We start from the raw sequence: 25930 nt of genomic DNA, 5'->3' as shown, positions 1-25930 counted from the left end.
TCTATTTTCATCCTTTATCAGAATGTGAATTTTCTTTTAGGTTCTATATACTACAAAGCCTTATTCTTGTCAATAGGTGCCAGTGTTTCCTTAAGTTCATTTTTTGATAAAGTAATTAATTTTATCGAAGTTTATTATTTAGCGCATTGTACAATCGGCTGCTGGAATTTAATTGTCTGAACTATATGGCTGCTGTATTTCTTACAGGGGACCCATATGCTGTCACGACTTCTTCATGTACGCCACCCTACAGCAAAGCAGGCCGTCATCACAGCGATTGATTTATTAGGTTTGTATTATAGTAATTTACCGCCAGTATGGAAGATGTTTCCATATCTGCAGCTTTTGAGTTTCTTATATATACTAGCTTGCGTTCAATGCATGTGGTTGTAAAACTTGGAACAGCGACAAAAGACTGGGTCATCTTGTACAAAATTTTGATAACATTGGGTAAAAAAAGGGCAGCCCGGTGCACTAAAGCTCCCACTATGCGCAGGGTCCGGGGAAGGGCCCCACCACAAGGGTGTATTGTACGCAGCCTTACCTTGCATTGGGTATTATATTAAAATAAATTTGTGCCAAAAGTGTTGAGAGTTGAAATATGTAACAATGTTTTGAATCCTGTAATCATAGATTTCATCTTCTTCACTTTCAATTAATTCTACAGAACAAGAAATTGTAAAATATAGATTTAACAATCAGAAGAAGTTCTAAAGTTTAGGCGATACAAATTAGCTAGGGATGTTCATGTTAGTACATTTACTTTTATCTCTTATGCTTTCTAGGAGGTTTTTTTAGTCCTATTTTTTTTTTTTTGCCGATATGAACTTTTATTGCTTTCTATTTATATTTATCTTGTGTATAATGTTGGCCTGAGATGAATTTAAATGGAGAAACTTGGCCCATGACCGATGCCAACTTGTTTGAGACCAAGGCATTGTTGTTGTTGTAGACGTTCTGTCACATTTATAACATTTGAGAACTTTCCTTCTTTTGTTGGTAAAGATCTTGGGATCTTACTCAAGGAAGTGAAATGCTAGTGCAGTGGCATAGACACTAGGTGATTTCTTCCCATCTGTTTTAAGCGTTGGTAGACAGAGTTACCTGGTACCTGTTGCTGGTGGGATGTGGCAGGTATCCCGTGAAATTAGTCGAGGTGCGTGCAAGCTGGCCCGGACACCACGGTTATCCAAAAAAAAATGTGCAGTGGCATTTTTCCCTCCTCTCATGATTCTTTTGCATTTCACATTGCTTTGCAGATTTTATCAGTTTACCTGTGATGTGCTTTCATAATTTGGTCAACAGAGCAATAATATCTTACTCCCGGCTAGTTTGGGATTAAAGCGTAGTTGTTGCTGCTATTACCGTTGTGGCTACAACCATTTTCACATATTTGATGCAAGTAAAAAGTGGGGGTGCTGTTGATTAAACTACATGGGTTTCATGTCTATCATTGTGCTTTAGGTCAGGCAGTTATAAATGCATCTGAAAGTGGTATATCATTCCCGCTGAAAAGAAGAGACCTGTTACTTGACTATATATTAACATTAATGGGCAGAGATGAGGAAGATGGATTTTCTGAATCCAACATTGAGCATCTGCGTACTCAGGTTTGTGTATTGGCAATTATTTCCCTGCTCAATGCATTTCACTTATCTTTATCAGGATTACATCACTTTTCTGTTCTAAATTACTCTATTTTCCTCTTGTTTTTTGAAATTGTTTTTTCTTTTTTGGGTTGCAGTCGCTTGCTTTAAGTGCCTGCACTACTCTGGTTTCTGTAGAGCCAAAATTGACTGTTGAAACAAGAAACCTTGTTATGAAGGTGATTGTGTTGATCTTCTTCATCAGTGAGTCGGTCTTGATTTGTCTGTCCTCTTAACACATTTTTTCACTTTGCAGGCCACTATTGGATTTTTTGGTTTCCCGAATGAGCCTGCTGATGTTATTGACCCGCTTATTAGCAACCTGATTACTCTTTTATGTACAATACTTATTACAAGGTATTCCCCTCTCTGGTTAACTTGTCTCTATTTTATATGTGACTTAAGCTATATTCTTAATGCGTAGCATGAAGTGTATTACTTGGAAAAAATCTCTTTAACTGTTATTCAAGATAATCAGACTCATTTATGTTTCATATTCAATTTTCAAAACTAGCTATAATGCAATTAACCCAAGGAAGTGCTCTTCTTACGGGAACATCACAAAGTGATGAAATGACTTTAAAATCTAATTTAGCCAATGCATTAACAAATAAAAAATTGCGGGATTAAATCTAAGGCACACAAAGTGAACCATGCACATTGTACATAAATCTATTTCTTTGACTCTGCCAAAGACAAGAACATGCATGTGGGCACATACACACATATCCTCGATATATAGACTTGGCAACAGTACTTTATGAGCCTACGATTCCATTTGATTAGGCACAATGTACTTAATCATAATAAATGTATGCATTGATTGCAGTCAAGTAAACCACAGGCCATATGTTATGATTGTTTTCCTTAAGTGATGTTTCTGTTGCTTTCTCATAATTAGTGGAGAGGATGGAAGAAGTCGAGCAGAGCAATTATTGCACATATTGCGGAAGGTCGATCAGTATGTTTCCTCTTCATTGGACTACCAAAGGAAAAGAGGTTGTCTTGCAGCTAATGAGCTACTTCTCAAGTTTCGGATGATCTGTACCAGTGGATACTGTGCACTAGGCTGTCGAGGAACTTGTACTCACCGAGAGAAATCTGACCTGCATCCCACCTTATCGAATTTGCCTTGTAAGTGCTTTTTGTTTTCATAGGTTTCATGCTAGTTTTTTTTGTACTGACCTGATACGTTTTCCTTGATACCAGCTGCATTTGCTTTACCAAGCCGTGACGCTTTGCGCTTGGGAGATCGTACAATGATATATCTTCCGCGGTGTGTAGATACAAATTCTGAAGTTCGAAAAGTTTCTGTTCAGGCAAGCGTCAATAAGTACCAATGAATTTAAGTTGGCTTATGTGATTGGCCCGCAGAATCCCCTCCCCCCTTTCTTCATTTCTTGCATCTAACAGATTCTGATGGTTTTCTCCTGGCAGATCCTTCATCTGTATTTCAGTATATCTCTATCACTTCCAAGGCCGGTAAACTCTAGTGCTAGCAATGACATTGAGTTATCCTATAGTGCTTTGTCTTCCCTTGAAGATGTTATGGCTATCCTACGTAGTGTGAGTTTTCCTGAATGCTTCCTTCATTCCCTTTCCTTTCTTTAGAAATATTTGCTTGCTTGAATAATAGTAAAAGGAGAGATCATTGTGATACCTTATTAGTTAATGAGCACGCTCTGTGATACCTTAGTATTTCTACTTTCTTTTGCTTCTGACACGAATTCATCTTTTCAGGATGCTTCGATTGATCCATCAGAGGTGTTTAACAGGGTTGTTTCATCTGTTTGCATCTTGCTGACAAAGGATGAGGTACCATTTAACTAGTTATAAAATGTTGTCCAGTTACGCATTCTCTGCAGCCTCATGTTATTCCATTATGTACAGCTTGCTGCAGCTCTGCATGGTTGCTCAGGTGCTATATGTGACAAGATCAAGCAATCTGCAGAAGGTGCAATCCAAGCAGTTAACGAGTTTGTTACAGAGAGAGGCAATGAGCTGAATGAGACAGATATTGCAAGGTATTTTCTGCAATATCTATCTCAAACTAGCGTTGATACTGAATGAATTGGTTATTCAACTTTTCTTCGACGATTGACAAGATATCTGTTCAACTTTGTTTTATATTTTTATTCTTGACAGAACAACACAATCACTGCTCTCTGCGGTAATTCATGTGAAGGAGAAGTATTTACGGCAGGAAGCTCTTGGTGCTGTATCTTTGCTGCAGTTTCTTTCAGTGAAGCAGAATATATTTACTTTTTTTACACATTATGGCTAGATTAACAATGTTTTCCTGTTCTCTTATTAACCACTGCTCTATGTCGCGGACTCCTTGATTGCCTTTTGTAGTGTTATAGTGTGTTGTTGTCATCAATCTTTTCTTTAACTATGAGAAGATATGTTCCCTTGCCGAGAACACAAGTTCAAGAGTTGTTTTCAATGAAGTTTTAGTTGCTGCAAGAAGGGACATAGCCACAAAAGATATATCTAGATTACGGGGCGGGTGGCCAATGCAGGATGCCTTCCATGTGAGTATGTTAATGTGTTGGCTGCTGGCATGTTTATCGTTCTTCAGATCTGACTTGGTGTGTTGTATAATTGACCTGCAATAAAATAGTTGAAGCATCAACAATGAAGAAATGAAACTGGTAACAAATTGGAGGAATTACAAGTAAAGGGCATGAAAAAGTGAAGAAATAAAACAGAATACAAGCAATTTAAAACTGATTATGAAGACTAGTTACAAGATGACCACATAAAAGTAAGAAAATTATTGTGTATTCATATATTATGTGCTTGAAAAATTAAAGTGTATTGATGATTAAGAAAACTGCAATTCGTTGAATCAGGTAATGAGGATACATTTTCATTCTTTAGCATATCGTGGGGATTAGTTTGGGATTGAGGCACTTGTTGCTTGACTGTAAAGATTCGCGCAGGAGCTGATAGAATTGACATTCGGATAGCCCTGGTTATTGTCATTGCCAAATAGGTGATCAGTTTTTGGAAAATTCAGTGTAAGAACTGGCCTCGGGGAAATGATCCGATGGTCTGAGATTTTAAAAGATGCTAAAGATCTTCGCATGGCTTGATGAAGTTAGTTCACTCAGTTAGCTCCAAAACTTTTCTACTTCTCTATCCAAAGAACATCCAAAAGAAAGTCATTTAGATTCAGAACCTCATGTTTAATCTGGTGAGACGTTAGACAGAAGCACTTCATTGAACTGCGAATGTGAGATTAACATCTTTATGTTGCTATATTATTTCACTTAGCAAAGCTTATGTTGTTTGACAATTATTAAAAGATTTTAGTTTACTTTAGGCCAATGATGATCATCATTTTTAATGGTTAGATTATTATGGAAAGAGCATAATTTACATAGCTAGGCCCCAGGAATTCCAACTGCTGAAGATTGTGAACAAGTGTTACAGTTAATCAATATGTTCTTATATGAGGCCTTCTGCTCTGTTTTATCTGGTTGTAAATGTTGGTACCCAAAAGGCTAAGATGTGATAGAACATTTGAAGTGTTAACTAGGTGAAACACTTTTGGAGGGAACTCCACAAAGTGAAATACCTTTTCAGAAATGTTTTGCACTGTTTTAAGATGTGCTCTTTCACGCGTCTGTTGCGTCAAAATTCTTCTCTTCCTAGCTTATATGTTGGGAAAATCTGAGATCCTCAATTGTGTGGTGTCAAACCTTTTGTTGGTAACACTAATCACAAGCCTATGTCATGAGCGCATGACTAATAGAGGACAACAAAGTCATCTTGGATTTGCCCAGATAAGCTAAAAACTAAATTCTACCATCATGGTTTACAAAAAACTTTATTATATGCTATATTAACCAACTTATTTTTCGTCTTTGTTGATGTTCTAGTTTCATTTATCTCGGTTGACTGACCATTAATTGCCAAATTTCGACTTGTCTTGAATAGGTATTCTCACAGCATTCAGTACTTTCATGCTTGTTTCTGGATCATGTTATGTCTGTCATCAATCAGATGCCTACTCTCGGAGAGAATCCGAGTCAAGATGAAAGTTCTAGCCATGCAGTTGATAGTATTTTAGAAGATAATATTGCAAGAGCAGCTATTGTTGCTCTTACTGCTTTTTTCAGGTATGGTCTCCAATTGCATTGTCTTTTCCCTTTTCATTCTTGTTGAATTTGTCGCCTTATCATTTTTTTCCCCAATTCATCAGGGGTGGTGGTAAAGTTGGTAAAAAAGCAGTTGAACAAAGTTATGCTTCTGTTCTTGCAACACTAACGCTTCAATTGGGCAGCTGTCATGGCTTAGCTAGTACCGGTGAACTAGAACCACTGCGGTAATGTGCTAGAGAACTCACCTTTTTTACTTGGTTATCAGAATATTTTCAAAAGCGTGTTATTTGTTGTTAGCTATTTACGGTTACCTCACCTGTTTTCTACCTTCCCTAGTGCACTACTGGCTGCATTTCAAGCATTCTGTGAATGTGTTGGTGATCTGGAAATGGGAAAGGTGAGGATTTTTCAGACTAGCTTCCCGGAGATCGTCTTAAATAATTGACCTTTTTAGAAATGGTTTTGATGATAAGGATTCTCTCCTACGATCAGATTCTTGCACGAGATGGAGAACAAAGTGAAAATGAGAAGTGGATCAACCTTATAAGAGATCTGGCTGGCTCTCTTTCTATAAAAAGACCAAAAGAGGTAGGATGATCCTGTACAAACGCCCCTCTTGCTTAATTCTTCCATTATTTGCTATTTCTATCTTCTTGTCTCCCTCTGCACATACCTTTGTCAAGATTATGGACTAGAGTCGAAAGACTAACTTTATGTTCCAAACTAACACAACTTGCTGAATTGATACTTACAGAAGGAAGAACTTGTTAAAATGACATAACTCTCATGCTTCAATATTTTTCTACCCTTTCTTTCCTATTTTAGCTCTTCTGCCACATTCCTTTTTCACCCAAAAGCTCAAGAAGATTGGAAGAGTCCTTTTTCTGCCAGTGTGTGTGTAGATATTTAGTTCCTCGATTTAATTTGTGTGAGAAGTTTGCAAATTTCAATAGGATTATTTTCTCAGGTCCCATCCATATGTTTGATACTGAGCAAAGCACTGGATCGATCTTTGAGATTTCAACGGGAATCAGCTGCTGCGGCTTTATCAGAGTTCTTGCGCCACAGGTATGTTAAATTTCTGACGTGCTCTCTGTATTATTTGGTGATGTCGAAGTTGAATTTGAAATTTTGAAAAAATATGAAACGTGCCGGGCACATCTGAGCTTACTAGTTGAGATGACTTGCTTACATACCCATTTCCCTTCTGAGTTAATGAATCACAACGAACTACTATCAAGGCGCCTAGCAGGTGCTGGGGGAAATCAACTAAATAGAAAGCTTGGTTAGCTTACAGCCTCAAAAAGTGTTAACTGATATTTTATTCTGTCATAATGATGTTTTTGTTGATGGTCTCAAATCCTATTCTTCTCTTAAGCTTCCTAAGATTGTGGATGCAAATTTCTGCAGTGATGGCTTTGGTCCCCTATTAGAAGAGATGGTGCAAGCACTTTGCCGGCATGTATCGGACGATTCTCCTACTGTTAGGCGCCTTTGTCTAAGAGGGCTTGTCCAGGTATTAGAGTGTTTGTTTTTCTTTTTCTTTTCTCCGGGTCAAAGGAGGAGGATGTTTACGTGATGGATTTCCTGGATGTGACACTCTGGTTCAGTTTGATTTCATTGGTTAAATAATATCATGGCGACTTTTCGGAAATACTGCTTTAGTTAATTTAATTTTTCCTCCCTCTGTTTTCCCTTTCCTTTGTGGCTAGGTGCATATTAATTTCTTCTCCAAAAGAACGAGAATTTTTTAAGACAAATTAGTATAGTTGTGAACGTTACCGTAATCATTACTCAAGTATCTTGTTCTTTCACTTTTCTCGGGTTGTGGCTCATTCTGCCTGCTGGTCTTGCAGATGCCATCTATCCATGTTCTCCAGTATACTACTCAAATCCTAGGCGTGATATTAGCTTTGCTCGATGACTTAGATGAGTCGGTTCAATTAACCGCAGTCTCATGTTTGCTGATGGTAAATCTTGTTCGGTCTTGTTAGTCTCTTTTATTCTACCTTGACTTGAAATTTTTTCTGCTGATATTCTACGATATAGGTCCTTGAGTCCTCATCCAGGGATGCCGTAGAACCTGTTCTCTTGAACCTTTCTATAAGGCTTCGGAATCTCCAAGTAAGTTGATTGACTATCCGAGTATAGCTTTCTTCAACTTCGAATTTTCTGTGCAATAATAACTTCAAATTGGTTGAATTACTGTAGTAGTCCGATTTTATCACATTCTAAATTATCTATTTGGAGCTGATAACAGGGTGGCATTGTGTAAGAAGACTATTCTATCATGACAGTGTCTTAGCACAACTCTGTTTAGACATCCTAGGGTGATGTCTTTTGCCTCGACATAATATTTTGCATTATTTGTCAGCCTTAAAGACACGTCTCGTGCTATAAGTTGTACTTTAATGTTATATTATACCCGTCTCGTGCTACAAGTTGTACTTTAATGTTATATTATACCCCGTCTCTGGAAAAAAAGTTGGTACATATAGATGTGCGATTCATCTCTTTGGAAAGAAGCTCATTGTTACATCAGTATCTTGTATACTGTGGATTACTTGAAATATTAGCAAGTGCATTTTGAGATGGCCATAGTGTATAACATTATTCGCTTGTATCATAAAAGGAGTGCATGAATGAGAAGATACGGGCCAATGCTTATGCTGCATTTGGAGCACTGAGCACCTATGGAACTGGGTCTCAACGAGACTCATTTCTGGAGCAGGTATATTATCTCTCACTGAACAATCAGTCACCACCTAAATTTGATTTGATGTCGTTCTCTTTAGCACATAATTTTAGATATTCTTTTAAGTTTGATCAATTTTGATTGCATCATAATGTTCCATATCCAACATCACAAAGTCAAGAATGGTCTCTAACCATGATGTTTTGGTTGTGTTGTCTTCATCATATTCGTGTTAAAGGACATTTCATATTCAACTGTTGCTTCTTCATTAAAGGATCAATATTTATTACGATTGACAATATGATTCACTTTTCGCTAATAGCTGTCCCTCATGTATATTTGCTGAACCATGAAATTACGAGATCCATTCATATTTTTGCTGGATCTTGTTAACTTAAAACCTTCAATCCAACGCCTTACACTGGGATGTCTGGAAGCGGAGCATAATCTGACTAATCTGTGCTTTTAATTTTCCGTGAGGCCTCTATCGGCAGTGAAAATATTTTGTTTACAGTCTTCTTGATCAGTTCTCTGTATATTTGAAGGAGCTCATACTTTTCTTCTACTTATCATCAGACTTTACTTGCTCGGTTAAGAAAGAGTAATAGATGTACGCTTTCTATCCCACATCCTCATGGTCACATGTGAATTTTTAATGAGATGATTTATTTTGGTTTCCGTTTCTGTTATAGGTATGCAGAGTATATTTTTATCCTCACTTTGCGTTTTGGATTATCCATATCGAATCTGTTTCTTCCTTGTATTGAACTTTATCAAGAAATGATCTTGACCTTTTTACTCATCAGGCTCATGCTGCTTTCCCTCGGATGGTTTTACATCTTCATGAGGATGATCTTAGTGTGAGACAAGCTTGCCGAGTAAGTTTAACTTTAACCTGGCATATTTTATTCTTTATGTTGTTCACGATGCGTAATGAGTCAACTTTTTGACATGTCAGAATACTTTGAAATGCATTGCTCCCTTGATGGAGATTGATGGAATAACTGCTGTTTTCAACACTCATTGGTTTACTTCGGACCACCGGTATGTACCCATTGATTTGAATAGTCCTTAATGGTTATTCATGAGAAATGATATTAAGTTCCCTTCAATTTTTTAGAGGTGACTATGAAGACTTCCTTCGGGAACTTGCAAAGCAGCTAACCCAAAATCTTGCTGCCCGAGTTGATAGGTACATGGCATCGATAATACAGGTCCGTGTTCTTCCCCTATTCTTGCATTAAGAGAAGAAATTTTGAAGATATACTTGTCTTTGAGTTGAAATGCCATTAAATTCAACACTACGATGAAATTGGTACTAGAAAAGAAGACGTAAATTTCCTACCTTTCAAAACTAAATGCAGTTTCCCTTTCTAAGAGGTTTGTTGGTTTTTTAAAATCATATTCGTACTAAAATACGACAACAACATACCTAGTATATTCTCACAAAGTGGGGTCTGGAAAATTCATGCTAAAAGAGCTGTCAAATCTTGATGTTATAAATTTTCAAGCAGCTGAGATGGTTCGGGCATGTGAGAGGAGGTGCACGGATGCGCCTATAAGGAGTAAGGTGTGGGAGGTTTATATGGATGGATTCAGGAGAGGTAGAGGCATACCGAAAAAGAATTGAGGTGGGTAATTAAGTCAGGATATGGCACAACTCTAGCTTACCAAGGGCATGACCCTAGATAGGAAGGTTTGAAGGTCTAGGAATTGGGTAGGAAGTTAGTAGCTAGGCGAGTGTTGTCGCACTTTATGTGCGAGAGGTAGGATGATATTTAGTAGGTTTGTAGTCTCTTATTCTTATGTGTGTATTACTACCTGTTATCCCATTTGCTTTCTATCTTGCTATTTTGTCATATTGTTCTTGCAATTATGCTTCAGAAACTTTTCTTTTGAGCCGAGGGTCTATCGGGAACAACATCACTACTAGCTCATGGAATAACATATAAGGGTGAAGATGGATTTGTTCTTTTTGTTGATTATTTTTTTTTTCTTCTTGTACTTCCTAATAGAAATCGAGGTGAGTACCGTGAGACTGGTATATCTGAGAACTGTTAGACGACGTGTATTCTTTAGCTTCTTTTTAAGTGAAAACCGTGAGATGTGCTTGAATTTTTAAATCTTCAGAAAAGAGTAGTAGGCATACTTTCACAACAGACTTGTCCACAAGCAAATCGATGTTCGACAGAGAACTCTTTGGGGAACACGCTTTATTGAGATTTCTAACTTTCTTGACGGACCGTAAGGCTCTTGATTAATGGGCACTATCCCACCCTTCTTCCTTGATCTACACATTCACGCCTTCAAAGTGGAGGAATGGTGGTGTGGCGTTCTTTTCTTTTAGTTCCGTCTTAACTACTTATGCTATAGCTGAAAACTGTTAGACGAAACTCGTCTTATGGCCTCTTCTAAATGCAAAATATGTGAGATGAAGTGCATTTTACAGTCTCAATTTGGGAAAACTTTTCTGGTGTACAGGCATTTGATGCTCCTTGGCCCGCTGTCCAGGCAAACGCAGTTTATTTATGCAGCAGCGTGCTTGCTCTCTCCGATGATAAACACATATCATCCCATTATTACAATCAGGTCTTCCCCGAACACTTTTGCCCGTCTGATTTTAGTAAAAGGGGCAGCCCGGTACACAAAGCACCTCGCTCTCCAGGGGAAATGGCCGTACCCCAAGGGGGTGTGATGTAGACGGCCTAACCTGTGACCTATACATCACAAGGAGATAACTTTACCGTTACTCCAAGGCTCCACTTCGCATGTCTTATTTTAGTAATGATTCTTTATATGTTGTAAATCTTCTCGGTATCCGGTCTCTTTTAGGTTTTTGAGATGCTAGTTGGCAAAATGAGCCGTTCGACGGATGCAATCGTTAGAGCAACATGTTCTTCAGCCCTAGGCTTGTTGCTCAAATCATCAAACGCAAACTCATGGGAAGATGTTCGACTTGATCGAGCTGATTCATCGCATAGGGGACACGAACCGTAATCTGGTAGGAGATCATGACTCTGATGATTAGCGTAACCTACACACGAAAACACGATATCGATCCATGTTGTACAGCTCCAAATATGTGTGTTTCTGTAAGGCTCCATTCTTTTTTGTGTATAATAGTGTTGTATAGAATGTTTAGCTTGTTATATCTTATGTAACATAGTACCCCAACTGTTTTATAAATCCTTGTAAAGTAATTTTCTCTGATATCTTATGTTTAATATTTACATCTATTTATTATGTAAAGGGTTCAAAATCTATGATACAATGCATTAACAATTGAAAATTTGATTTTTTAACAGCAGTAATTTTTTTTTTTTAATTTTTTTTTTCTTCATATTTATTTTGTAGTGTCTTCTCAATTGAAACAAAGATGTGTTTTAGCATGTTGAAATTTGTTGCTCATGACAATAAACGTTGATGAACATTTCATGAATTATGTGCTCGGATAGTTCAAAGTCTCGATAGTTAGCTCTGAATAACCCTACTTATATGGAAAAAGAATTGATCGTAGGTCCCACAACACAAAAAGGCAGTTCGGTGTACTCAAACTTTCGTAATGTGTATGGCTCTGGGAAGGATCGGATTACAAGGGTCTATTGCACGCACCTCATGTTACATTTTGCATGGGCTTTCTCCCTCAATACGCAAAAGGACAGTCCGGTGCATTCAAGCTCTCGCTATGTGTATGATTCAGGAAAGGGTCGGATAACAAGGGGTTACATGCAGAGGGGTTACATTCTGCATGGGGCTTTCTCCTACAATACACAAAAAAGCAGTCCGGTGCGTTCAAGCTGTTGCTATGTGTATGATTTCGGCTTTGGGAAAGAGCCGGGTTACAAGGGTCTATTGTACGCACATCACGTTACATTTATTTTGCACACTACCAAATTTGCGCGGTAGTAAAATTTGATCGATCATTCGTCATCTTATGGACCCCTGCATTACAAAATCGGATTCGTTCATGTCAATTAAAGATAAAATGTGAAGTTTAAAGTTAAATTTAATGAACTAATAAGGATATAGTTATGATATAAAATGGAAAAAGAGAGCAATTTTTAATTTCCTCATTTTCATTTTAATGTTTAAGTGGAAGTACTCCTATTGAAAGAAATTAAAGTTCTACATACATGGTAATGACAAATCCAATATTTTTTGTAAGTTGAATTGAGGATTATAATTAGGCAATTAGTACTGTTAATTGTAATCTTTGAAATTTGTAATAAACAATGGTAGGAAATAACATATTGATCAGTAGTCAGTATATATAAGTTAAACTCGAAAATAATTATAATAAAAAAGAAATATAAATAGAATCGACATTGAACTAAAAGTGCTCGATTTTATTTTATATATATCAAGATGGAATTACAATACAACCGCCTCTTTTATTACATCGTACTAAACTCAAAAAAGGGGAAAAACACATAAAAGAAAAAGAGACAACAACGTAAATATAAAATACAAAGGAGATATATAAATAAATAAAGATCAAAAACGATCTCATCATAACTTATTCTTATTTATTCTCCTTATTATTATTGCTCAATTTGTGGGGTTGTAAAATTTGATCCATCATTAATTCATCATCCTTACTGGATCCTGCATTATAAAATTGGAATTGGATTAGTTCATGTCATTAAGGATAAAATATAAAGTTTAAAGTTAAATTAAATGAACTAATAAGAAAATAGTGTGACATAAAATGAAAAAATAAAAAAACATAGAGCAATTTTTCCCCTCATTTTTATCTTTATGTTAAGTGGCAATACTCGAATGGTAAGCACCCCTCACTTTCAATCTGCAGGCTGCGAGTTCACAGTGACGGACCCAAATTTTCACTAATGGGGTTCAAAGTATAAAAAAAGTAATACTTGAGATTTGAATTTAGAACTTCAAGGTAAACTTTAAACCTCCTCAACCACTAAGCTAAGTCAACCTCTAATCTTATGATTAGGAGGTTTAAAATCTAAAAACATACATAAAAGTTTTAAAAAATATCTTATATATACGGTATAATTTTTACCGAGAAGGTTCGGGTGAACCCCCTTGATATACGCTAGGTCCAGCCCTGCAAATTCGAGTCACCAAAGAAGCAAAAAGGGGTGGGAGTTCCTCGGGACAGGTGAGAAAAAAAAAATAAGTTTTCTTTGAAGCCAAATTTTCTAAGTTAATTATGTTTTGTCATATGCTCTCTATATACCATTTCATTTTATTACCAAAAAAAAAAAAAACATTTCTCTATATCAGCAAAGAGAATAACACATTGAAATTTTGTGGACTCTACAAGAAGAATTCAATTTTTGTTAGAGTTTGGAGGCTACTTTACGTCAAACCTAGCTTGGTGGCGTGCTACTCCACTCTAAACCCTAATTTACGCTTATATAAAGAGACAAATATTTCCTTAAAGAGACATCTCCAGTAGCCCACAAAACATGATATTCACAGAGTGATCATCCTATATTCTAGAAATATCCTTGAATCACGGAGAAAGAAAGAATAGAATTGCACTCATATCGTTTATCAATAAAAATTCCAGTACTCATATCATTTATCAATACGTTTTAGTATGCAGTTCATACTACTATCTCAGATAAAGTAGAGAGGTTGTTTCCGATAGACTCCCGGCTCAGGACACATCATAATGGGATAACGTAACTCACTGCTAACTAATACAAAAAACAAGACAACCACAAGATAATATCTAAGTTGCTCGGACTCTCCAAAAATATGCACGCACCCGTGTCGGATCCAACAAAAATGCACTACTTTTGAAGGATCCGGCATGCAACTGATGACATTTTCAAAGAGTTCAAGCAACATAGGATAATACTATAAATCAGGGGCGGAGCTACACTTGGCCGAATGAACCCCCTTCGACGAAAAATTTTACTATTTATATATAGTTAAAATTATTTTTTATATATATACAATAGATGTTGAACCCGGTTCGATTAGTTCGTATGTTTACTTCTGAACCCCCTTAATGAAAATTCTAGTTCCGCCACTGCTATAAACTATCTATTCGAAATCCTAGACACCGCCAACAACGACGTTATTATAAAAAGGTTTGAGGGTACATAAAAATAAAAGGAAAGTACGTACGTAGAGCAGTCAAAGTCTGCACTGATATCATATGGAAGACTAACACCACATGTGGTTGGTAGAGCAGTAGCCTTAACCCAATCAATTCCAATAGTATTCGAACCAGCTGCTTTCACGCAGTTGCATGCTGTTTGGCGATCGATAGTGGTGGTGGCCGCGGCGTTCAATTTCTTAACGCCATCGCAACAGTCTCCTAAAAGACCCAATGGGTTCGTGAGGTAGGGAACGCAGTCGGCCAAGTAGGTATCGACATCTGTGCATGTTAGGGCTTGTGCATGGGGTGCGGCGACGATCAGCACCACCATGCACAAAACCATAATGCATGCAATTTTTGCCATAGGATGAAAAAAAAAAATTAGTAGAAATTAGGATATTTATGATATTATAATGCTTTGTGAGTGTGTGTTTTTGGTGTGAAAAATGGTTTGGAAACTTAGGGTTTATATAGCAAGAGGATTGAGTAATAGTTGGTGTTTACTATTTATGTATTTTATTAAATAACATTGACGTGCATGAAAATTCCAAGAACCATGCACGTTAGGGCTTTTTGGGAAATATGAAAATGGAAAATCAATTAATACAAAGTTAAAGACTGTGGTCCTGATATAAATACTACGGGTTAAAAAAAAAAAAATTGTCTGGTCTTGATTAATGAAAAATGATAAGTAAAATAAAAAATTAAATTGACAAATTTGGGACGAGTAAAATGGGACGGAGGAAGTAATAAACTGTAATAAAGTAGTTGTTTTTGAATTACTTGTTCAATTTATGAAATTAAGAAAATTTTGTTATATTTTTCTATTTCTGTCCTTAGTGATAAAGTAAACATAGTCAAATTTCAAGTTTCAAAACATCATTAATAAGGTTAATTTAATAAAATACATCCCTATTTAAAATTTTCTTGTGAGGTGTAATGTACTAACCAACTGCAAAGGCTAAGTAAAATGAAACGAAGGGAATATTATCTTTCGAGTTTCATTTTTTTTTTATAGAAAAAATAAATTACCCAATCGTACTTTGGACAATGTTGTTGTATTAGTTAGCAAAAATCTACGTAGAAGGGGGCTAGACCTAACCTCAATACGTACAACACTTATTCGGAGACCTTAAAAGAATCGAGGATAAAAGTTAGCTTTATCAAACTTAGATCTAATACTTGGCATTCGCCACTTATCGAGTTGATTGGTGTGAGATATAAGGTATATTAATTTTGGGATATAAAATTCAGAATTATTTTATTTTACGTTTGGTTGGAGGTATTAATTAATCCCGCAATTATTTAACCCACTATTTATATCATAGTAATAGAGTAAGTTATTCCATATTGGATAACTTATCCCGAGGTAATTAATCTAGGATAGTTTGTTACTAACCAAACGATAGTTCTTAGGCAAATCAGAAAACGAATGACAGTATGTATAAGAATTCTGTTTTTGGTTTTCCATCCGGTGTCCGATACCGTATTCAGTGGCAGAGCCAGGATTGACACCAAAGGGGTTCAGAAGTGAATATATGAACTACCCGAAGGGGGTTCTGTTAGGTTGTGGAGCCTGATTAATATGTGACATACTATGAATTGTATATACTCTGAATCATTAATATAAATAGCCCTTCCGCCATGGAGTTTACGCGCGGGTGTTACCACATAGTTCATTTTCATTTATCTCTCTCTCTTCTCTCTAGTTTTCTTCATCCTCTCAATAGATTTAGTGTGTATGCACGCAAATCGATCCTAACAGGTGCGGCATCTACTATATATACATAAACAATAATTTTAACCATGTACATATAATATAATTTTCCATTGAAGGGGATCAGATGAACCCCTACCTTGTATGTAGATCCGCCCCTGCCCTCATTAGAGGCCGACTAATTCGGATTCACAATGGATAGAGCCCCATTTGGGGGTAGCGCTCCCTACCAAGGATTTTTCCATACCTAGAGCTTGGATTAACCGGTAAAGTTACTGCCATGTGATCAGGAGGTCATGGCCCACGGGTTCAAGCCTTGAAAACAGTCTCTGGCAGAAATACAAGGTAAGACTGCGTACGATACACCCTTGTGGTGGGACCCTTTCCCAGACACCGTGCATAGCGATAACTTTAGTGCACCGGGCTGCCTTTTTTTCTTTCAGGGCTCGAATGTGTAAGAATTCTACATCGTGCCATAAGATAAAATTAACCTACAAATGATAACCTTCATAAAATAGGGGGTTAAAACCTGTTATATTTAATAAAATAATCTTGTTTTTGTATAATTTCTTTTATAGTGTAAGTAGGGTGTAGAGTCAGATAGGATTATTGAAGGGGTTAATCCGAACTCTCTTTAGTGAAAAATTACATGATCGTTATTTTATATTTGTTCGTATATACCCATAGAATGCTATGTATTCTCCACTTTTGGATCTCGCAAAAGAGAACGTTTTTTTCCTCTGACATAAGTAAATGATGGATTTATAAATAATTTAATTTAAAATTTTCATTTTATCTTATTGACAAGAATAAATATCACAACTTGTCATATTTTAAAGTATTCCTTACTTTTTAAACTTTATGTCTGATAAACATATATCATATAAATTGGAAAGTGAAAGTATGTTAATTTGCTCCAAATTACTACACTAATTAAACTAAATATATCTTATTTTTAGGGGAAAAGATCAAGTGGATAAAACGATTTATTTTGTAAGCCTCTTTATTTTATTTAAAATTAATTATTCTGATCAATTATTTCACTTTGTGGCAAAACTATTACTCGATGCATCTTCTAATTTATGTGAAATTTTTTGCTTCTCAAGATCAAATTATACGAATTTTGAAAAATGTTTTAAAATACATATATATTTTTTTTATAATCATTGACTGATCATGAAGGAAAATTTATAATATTTTTCGGATAAAATTTAAATATACTAATTATAATTTTAAAATATTAAAGATAAATCAAATTAACTCAATGCCACATAAATTGAAGGTGCTTCCGTTTTGGGATTGGCAGTCCCTTCATGGTACGATAGAAGTAAATGCATCATCTTATAAACTAAAAAGAAAAATAAAAAAAAAAGTACACTATAAAGTCACACCACTAAAATAATTTCGAAAATAATTGCCAGTAAATATATGATTCTTTTTGCTTATTATTATATGATACACATAATAATATATATGAAATATTTTTTTTTTTATAATATCGTATGTATTTAATTTGAAAAATAAAAAAATAATTTAATATTTTCTGTTTATTTATCCTTATAAATAAATATTATTTACTATCCAATTCATTTTTAAAATATCAAATTTATTATACTTAAAAAATAATATAGTAAAATTATCATATTATTTATTATTTTTTAAGGTGTATGCTCTGTCAAGTTAATATACTCACCTGATATTTTTTTTTTTACCCCTTCGGGTGAGCACTCTGTGGTGAGTATTGTGTGCGCACTGGGTAAACTCCTCACTGTGTAATAGCTCGCAAACCACAAGAGATGTAAACCGTACTAGGTAAACCCCGTACGGCGAGCTTGATTAAGAAGGCATTAAGGATAGATCGAACCCACAACCTCCGCTATGAAAAGTCCCTCTCAAACCAACTCAACCGCCCCTTGGGCTACTCACCTGATATAGTAGCATATTTGGTCGTCGATAATTCAACATTTTACTATTTTGGAGTAGAGGAAAACTCAAAAGTATAATTTTTTTTAGAGAGAAATCGGATAATTAAGGATAGAAGTGATTATTTTTTGATATAGAATAAATATAAGAAAATTGTTAAGTTAATGAGGTAATTGATACTTCTATTTTTTAAATTTTTTATGTAAAACGTAAAAATTTATTACATAGAGAAAAAATAAATTATTTGAACTACCTGTAAAATATAAATAAATTTAACTAATCAAAAAATTCATAATTATAATATGTAAGAGAAAAAAGTAGAAGTGATGGGACATTTGTGGGAAAAGAATTATGGTTGGGGGACCACTGCTTAAAAAAGTTAAGAACGTGACTTTTTGTTATGTTGAACAACTCATTTTTTAGTATCTTTTTAATTGATTTGATAATTCACTATTTTTTTCCTCGGTTATCGTGTAAAACGAAAGAAATTCTTACGTTTTATATTTTTTTATAAAACGTAAGAATTTCTTATGTTTTAACAAAAAAATGTAAAACGTAAGAAATTCTTACGTTTTTGTAAAAGTCAACTCCGTTAGTTGATCGTTAAGAAAAAAAATAGAAAACGTAATAAATTATTACGTTTAACCTATTTTGGTAACTTTTTAAATAGGTGACCTATTTTGGTCACTTTTTAAATTTTGTGGCTCATTTTGATTCCGAGTTCACATATATCTTGTCTATTTAATAATTTCCAATAGATGAGTTGTATGTTGCAACAATTTAGTCATCTGTTGCAACAGATGTCTATATATTTTGGATAATTTTCAATAGATGAGTTAGCTATTGCAACAGGTTAGTCATCTGTTGCAACAAATGTCTATATATGTTTGGTCATTTTCAACAAATGTCTTTAACTGTTTGGTCTTTTCCAACAGATTAGTCATCTATTGCAACATGTTAATTGAAATCGTAATTGAACTTACCAATTCATCTTTAATTTTAGTTAAATCAATGTTGTTATTACTAATAATGTCTTAATTTGAATCATTTCAAATAAAATTGGTCAATTAACACTTTACTCAAGACGAATACACTTAGATGATCATGTAATTACTATGAGATTAATTGAAATCGAAATTAAATTATCAATTCATCTTTAATTTTAGTTAAATCAATTTAGTTATTACTAATAATTACTTAATTTTAATTATTTCAAATCAAATTGGTCAATTGATCATTCTACTTAAGACGAAACACTTAGTTAATCATGTAATTACTCTAAAATTAATTGAAATTGTAAGTGAACTTACTAATTCATCTTTAATTTTAGTTAAATCAATATAGTTATTTCTAATTATGGTTTGGTTTTAATCATTTCAAATAAAATTGGTCAATTGATCACTCAACTCAGGATGAACACTCTTAGTTGATCGTGTAATTACCATGAGATTAATTGAAACAGTAATTGAACTTATTAATACTAGTTAAATTAATTTAGTTATTACCAATATAATGACGTAATATGAATCAATAGATGACTAAGATGATGCAAAAGATGAGTAATCTGTTGAAAATGACCAAACAGATAAAGACATTTGTTGCAACAAATTAGTCACCTATTGCAACAGATTAGTAATCTGTTGGAAATAACAAACAGATAAAGTCATATGTTGCAACAGATTGGTCATCTGTTGGAAATGACCAACAGATAAAGTCATATATTGCAACAGATTGGTTATCTGTTGGAACATATGTGTATATCTGTTTGATAATTTTCAACAAATGACTCATCTGTTGCAACAGATTAAATCTGTTGTAATAGGTTATACACTTAAATGCTTATGTAATAACTATGAGATTAATTGAAATTGTAATTATTAAATCAATTTGGCTGTTACTAATAATGACTTAATTTGAATCATTTCAAAGAAAATTAGTCAATTGATCACTTTACTCAGAACGAACACACTAAGATGATCGTGTAATTAATATGAGAATAATTGAAATCGTAATTGAACTTATCAATTCATCTTTAATTTTAGCTATATCAATGTAGTTATTACTAATAATATCTTAATTTGAATCATTTCAAATAAAGGTCAATTAACACTTTACTCAAGACGAATACACTTAGATGATCATGTAATTACTAACTATGAGATTAATTGAAATCGTAATTAAAATTATCAATTTATCTTTAATTCTAGTTAAATTAATTTAATTATTACTAATAATTGCTTGATTTTAATTATTTCAAATAAAATTGGTCAATTGATCATTCTTTTAAGACAAAACAGTACTTAGTTGATCATGTAATTACTATAAAATTAATTAAAATAGTAAGTTAACTTACTAATTCATCTTTAATTTTAGTTAAATCAATATAGTTATTTCTAATTATGGTTTGGTTTTAATCATTTTAAATAAAATTGGTCAATTGATTACTCTACTCAGGACGAACACACTTAGTTGATAGTTTAATTACCATGAGATTAATTGAAATAGTAATTGAACTTATTAATACTAGTTAAATTAATTTAGTTATTACCAATATAATGACTTAATATGAATCAATAGATGACTAAGATGATGCAAAAGATGAGTAATCTGTTGAAAATGACCAAACAGATAAAGACATTTGTTGCAACAAATTAGTCACCTATTGCAACAGATTAGTAATCTGTTGGAAATAACAAACAGATAAAGTCATATGTTGCAACAGATTGATCATCTGTTGGAAATGACCAACAGATAAAGTCATATGTTGCAACAGATTGGTTATCTGTTGGAACATATGTGTATATCTGTTTGATAATTTTCAACAAATGACTCATCTGTTGCAACAGATTAAATCTGTTGTAATAGGTTATACACTTAAATGCTAATGTAATAACTATGAGATTAATTGAAATTGTAATTATTAAATCAATTTGGCTGTTACTAATAATGACTTAATTTGAATCATTTCAAAGAAAATTAGGCAATTGATCACTTTACTCAGAACGAACACACTAAGATGATCGTGTAATTAATATGAGAATAATTGAAATCGTAATTGAACTTATCAATTCATCTTTAATTTTAGTTATATCAATGTAGTTATTACTAATAATATCTTAATTTGAATCATTTCAAATAAAGGTCAATTAACACTTTACTCAAGACGAATACACTTAGATGATCATGTAATTACTAACTATGAGATTAATTGAAATCGTAATTAAAATTATCAATTTATCTTTAATTCTAGTTAAATTAATTTAATTATTACTAATAATTGCTTGATTTTAATTATTTCAAATAAAATTGGTCAATTGATCATTCTTTTAAGACAAAACAGTACTTAGTTGATCATGTAATTACTATAAAATTAATTAAAATAGTAAGTTAACTTACTAATTCATCTTTAATTTTAGTTAAATCAATATAGTTATTTCTAATTATGGTTTGGTTTTAATCATTTTAAATAAAATTGGTCAATTGATTACTCTACTCAGGACGAACACACTTAGTTGATAGTTTAATTACCATGAGATTAATTGAAAATGTAATTGAACTTATTAATTCATGTTTAATTCTAGTTAAATAAACTTAGTTATTACTAATATAATGGCTTAATATGAATCAATAGATGACTAACATGTTGCAAAAAATGAGTAATCTGTTGAAAATGACTAAACAGATAAAGACATCTGTTGGAAATAACCAAACAGATAAAGACATCTGTTGAAAATGACCAAACAAATATAGACATATGTTCCAACAGATGACTAACCTGTTGCAATAAATGACTCATCTATTGAAAATTATCAAACAAATATAGACATCTGTTTCAATAGATGACTAAGTTGTTGTAACAGATGACTCATCTGTTGAAAATTATCAAACATATAGGATATATGTTGGAAAATAATTTAAAATACTAAAACTCAGATATTTTTAAGAGAACTCAAATATTTGTCCCCTTGTCTAAGGTCTTGTCTTTAATTTTAGTTAAATTAATTTAGTTATTACTAATAATTGCTTAATTTGAATCATTTTAAATAAAATTTATCAATTGATCATTCTATTACGGACGAATACATTAATTGAAATTGTACGTGGACTTATCAATTCATCTTTAATTTAGTCAAAATCAATTTATTTATTACTAATAATGATTTAATTTGAATAATTTGAAATAAAATTTGTCGATTGATCACTCTCTTCGAGACGAATACACATAGTTGATCATGTAATTACTATGAGATTAATTGAAATTGTAAGTGAACTTATCAATTCATCTTTAACTTTAGTTATATCAATTTAGTTATTACAAATAATGACTTAATTTAATTCATTTCAAATAAAATTGGTCAATTGATCACTCTAATCATGACGAATACACTTAGTTGATAATTTAATTACTATGAGATTAATTGAAATTGTAAGTTTATCTTTAATTTTAGTTAAATCAATTTAGTTATTACTAATAATATCTTAATTTGAATTATTTCAAATAAAATTGGTCGATTGATCACTCTACTCGGGACGAATACACTTAGTTAATCATGTAATTACGATGAGATTAATTGAAATTGTAAGTGAACTCATTAATTCATGTTTAATTTTAGTTAAATAAACATAGTTATTACTAATAATGACTTAATTTGAATCATTTAAAATAAAATTGGTCAATTAATTATTCTACTAAGGATGAAACACTTAATTAATCATTTAATTACTAAGATTAATTGAAATCGTAATTGAAATTACTAATTCATCTTTAATTTTAGTTAAATCAATGTAGTTATTTCTAATAATGGTTTAATTTGAATTATTTCACATAAAATTTATCAATCAATCATTCTACTCAGTAAGAAAAACTTAATTGATCATATAATTACTATGAAATTAATTGAAATCTTAATTGAACTTATTAATTCATCTTTAGTTTTAGTTAAATCAATATAGCTATTTCTAATGATGACTTAGTTTGAATCATTTCAAATAAAATTGGTCAATTGATCACTCTACTCAGGACGAACATACTTTGTTGATCGTTTAATTACCATGAGATTAATTGAAACTGTAATTGAACTTATTAATTCATATTTTATTTTAGTAATCAATTTAGTTATACTATAATGAATTAATGTGAATCAATAGATGACTAACATGTTACAACAGATGAGTAATCTGTTGGAAATGACCAAACAAATAAAAACATCTGTTGAAAATGACCAAATAGATATAAACATCTGTTACAACAAATGACTCACTTGTTGCAACAACTAATTCATTTATTGGAAATTATCAAACAGATATAGACATCTGTTGCAACAGATGACTAAGTTGTTGCAACATATGACTCATTTGTTGGAAATTACTAAATAACAAAACTTGTGTTGAAAAGCAATTTAAAATACTAAAGCTCAAATGTTTTTTAGAAGAACTCAAACGTTTTCCCTCTTGTCTAAGGTCTTGTCTTCAATTTTAGTTAAATCAATTTAATTATTATTAATAATTGCTTAATTTGAATCAATAAATGACTAACCTGTTATAAGCATTTATTGCAACAGATGACTAACTTGTTGCAACAAATAGGTGATCTGTTGGAAAATAATTAAAATACTAGGGAACTCAAACATTTTTAGGAGAACTCAAATGTTTGTCCCATTGTCTTAAAGACTTGTCTTTAATTTTAGCTAAATCAAATTTAGTTATTACTAATAATTGCTTAATTTGAATCAACAGATGACTAACATGTTGCAACAGATGATTCATCTTTTGAAAATTATCAAATAGATAGAAAATCTGTTATAATAGATGGGTTATCCATTAGAAAACTATTAAAATACTAGGGAACTTAAATGTTTTTAGGAGAACTCAAATGTCTGTCCCCTCTATCCTTTTTGCATTTGATGTATGATACACTATTTTTGTCTTCTTTACCTATTTCATGAAATTTTTTATGTGTTTCACTTATTCGTTGTGCCCTTGTTGAAATTTTTAGAATTTTTTAGGTCAAATTTTGTTCGTAAATCACTTGGACATTACTTCATAGGTGATATTGTAAGTAGAATTATGATTTTTGTTGAATTTTTTATTTGGTATATTTGCTACTGCTACAATGGATAGAACCTGCAACATGAATCCAATATATGAGTCATTTATTGCAATAAGTGAGTAATCTGTTGCAACATATGACTAATCTGTTACAACAGATGACCCATCTGTTGAATGCATGTTACAACACTATAATACAAATCCAACAGATAAGTAATCTGTTGCAACAGATTAGTCATATATGTTATAACAGATTACTCATATGTTGCAACAATTAGTCAATATGTTGCAACAGATTAGTCAATATGTTGCAACAAATTACTCATCTGTGCAACAGATTACTCATCTGTTGGATTCACGTTACATGTTTTATCTACTGTTGAAAAAACATCAGTAACAGATATACCCAGATGAGAAATTCAACTAAAAATTATAATTTTACTTACTAAAATCACCTATAAGTAATTCCCAAGTGATATACGAATAAAATTTGACCTAAAAAAATTTGATCAAGTAGCAATAGTAGCAGTAACAACAATGTTCAACAATAAGAAGATGATGATGATGAACAAGAAGAGATGATAATGAAGAAGATGATGAATAAAACAACAACAACAATGAACAACAAAAATCACGAAGAGAGAGAAAACTCCAATAAATGAGAAGAGAGAGAAACATGCTTTTTTTTCCCTCAATTTCTAGTTATATTAGGTTTTATATTGGATCAAAGTGTAAATTAAAAAATTTATGGGTTATTTTCAAATTTTTCTAAAGTAATTGTTACCTCCACTCAATTATTAAGACTTGTGTCACCCACACTTCATTTTAAAACTCTTTTGTCACCTAGAGCCCAAAGCCCCAAGAGAGTCAACTAAAATAAAACAGAGAGAATAATACTTTTCTTTTAATTAGAAAACAAGTTGGTATATTTTTTTTTCCCCTTAATTAACTCTTAAGACAAATAATTCACATCCCCGTAGGCCGTAACCAAATAATCAAGTTTTAAGAGTTTAACATATTATAATGATAGTTTTTTTATAATAAAGTTTGTTTGGACGGTGGCCAAATGCACGTTTTTTTTGTTAACCGACCAAATGCACGTTGATCTAAGAGAAATACATATACCTAATATTAAGAAAATAAACATATTTTTTTTATTATTATTATTATTATTTTTTTTTTTTAAAAATAATTTTGCTTTGGATTTCACATTCCCATAATTCTACCAACTAGCAAAGTTTTAGTGCATTGTGTTAGTGAATAAATAACATTTTTCTTATACGTTGTGTCTACGATAACTTTTTGAATTGGATGTTAATATAATAGAGATATATAAGGATAAATATTAATTGATGCATCCTAATTTAAGTGACTTTGACATGCTATAACAATAACGTACCATACTCAGTGTAGTTTCATAAGTGCAGTTTTTGAAGGTAGTGATGTTTCCGATAGATCCTCGATGCAAGTAAAATATATCAAAATCAAGTCTCGAAAGAAAACAACAGTAAAGAAAACATGTTAAAGGCAAAAAGAGAAGAGAACAATAACAAAAACAAATAATACAATAACCAAAAAAATAAATAAGAATATGTAACCGTAAAATCAAGAATAAGTTGATATATAGTAGAATAATAATAATAAGAATATTAATTTGAATCTTGATAATACTCGGCTATCTATTAATCTTCCATTCTAATGCTCTACCTT

General features: G+C 32.7%; 2 protein-coding genes across 5 annotated transcripts in view; one reads left to right on the top strand and one right to left on the bottom strand.

Moving 5' to 3' along the window:
* LOC107841721 (protein SHOOT GRAVITROPISM 6) overlaps positions 1 to 11749 on the top strand; it is a 30865-nt gene extending 19116 nt beyond the window's left edge. For all 4 annotated transcript variants that reach the window (XM_047396006.1, XM_047396007.1, XM_047396008.1 and 1 more), the window contains 25 exons: positions 208 to 289; positions 1465 to 1610; positions 1745 to 1825; positions 1903 to 2003; positions 2548 to 2780; positions 2856 to 2965; positions 3084 to 3212; positions 3387 to 3461; positions 3537 to 3670; positions 3792 to 3864; positions 4049 to 4180; positions 5592 to 5773; positions 5857 to 5979; positions 6092 to 6152; positions 6248 to 6343; positions 6723 to 6823; positions 7166 to 7271; positions 7612 to 7725; positions 7805 to 7879; positions 8388 to 8486; positions 9257 to 9328; positions 9409 to 9494; positions 9571 to 9664; positions 10932 to 11039; positions 11283 to 11749. In XM_047396006.1, the coding sequence (XP_047251962.1) occupies positions 208 to 289; positions 1465 to 1610; positions 1745 to 1825; positions 1903 to 2003; positions 2548 to 2780; positions 2856 to 2965; positions 3084 to 3212; positions 3387 to 3461; positions 3537 to 3670; positions 3792 to 3864; positions 4049 to 4180; positions 5592 to 5773; positions 5857 to 5979; positions 6092 to 6152; positions 6248 to 6343; positions 6723 to 6823; positions 7166 to 7271; positions 7612 to 7725; positions 7805 to 7879; positions 8388 to 8486; positions 9257 to 9328; positions 9409 to 9494; positions 9571 to 9664; positions 10932 to 11039; positions 11283 to 11447 (2778 nt within the window). In that variant the 3' untranslated portion in view covers positions 11448 to 11749. The remainder of the gene's footprint in view (positions 1 to 207; positions 290 to 1464; positions 1611 to 1744; positions 1826 to 1902; positions 2004 to 2547; positions 2781 to 2855; positions 2966 to 3083; positions 3213 to 3386; positions 3462 to 3536; positions 3671 to 3791; positions 3865 to 4048; positions 4181 to 5591; positions 5774 to 5856; positions 5980 to 6091; positions 6153 to 6247; positions 6344 to 6722; positions 6824 to 7165; positions 7272 to 7611; positions 7726 to 7804; positions 7880 to 8387; positions 8487 to 9256; positions 9329 to 9408; positions 9495 to 9570; positions 9665 to 10931; positions 11040 to 11282) is intronic.
* Positions 11750 to 12349: 600 nt separating this feature from the next.
* LOC107842251 (non-specific lipid-transfer protein 2) lies at positions 12350 to 14986 on the bottom strand. The gene is made up of 2 exons (XM_016686007.2): positions 14559 to 14986; positions 12350 to 13055 (listed from the first exon to the last, which is right to left on the bottom strand). Exons 1-2 carry the CDS (start codon positions 14894 to 14896, stop codon positions 13046 to 13048), a joined length of 348 nt encoding a protein of 115 aa, XP_016541493.2. The 5' UTR covers positions 14897 to 14986; the 3' UTR covers positions 12350 to 13045.
* Positions 14987 to 25930: the final 10944 nt, after the last annotated feature.

The sequence above is a fragment of the Capsicum annuum genome, chromosome 9, assembly GCF_002878395.1.
Source record: "Capsicum annuum cultivar UCD-10X-F1 chromosome 9, UCD10Xv1.1, whole genome shotgun sequence".
NCBI lineage: Eukaryota > Viridiplantae > Streptophyta > Magnoliopsida > Solanales > Solanaceae > Capsicum > Capsicum annuum.
This window is presented reverse-complemented; position numbering and strand designations above follow the sequence as displayed.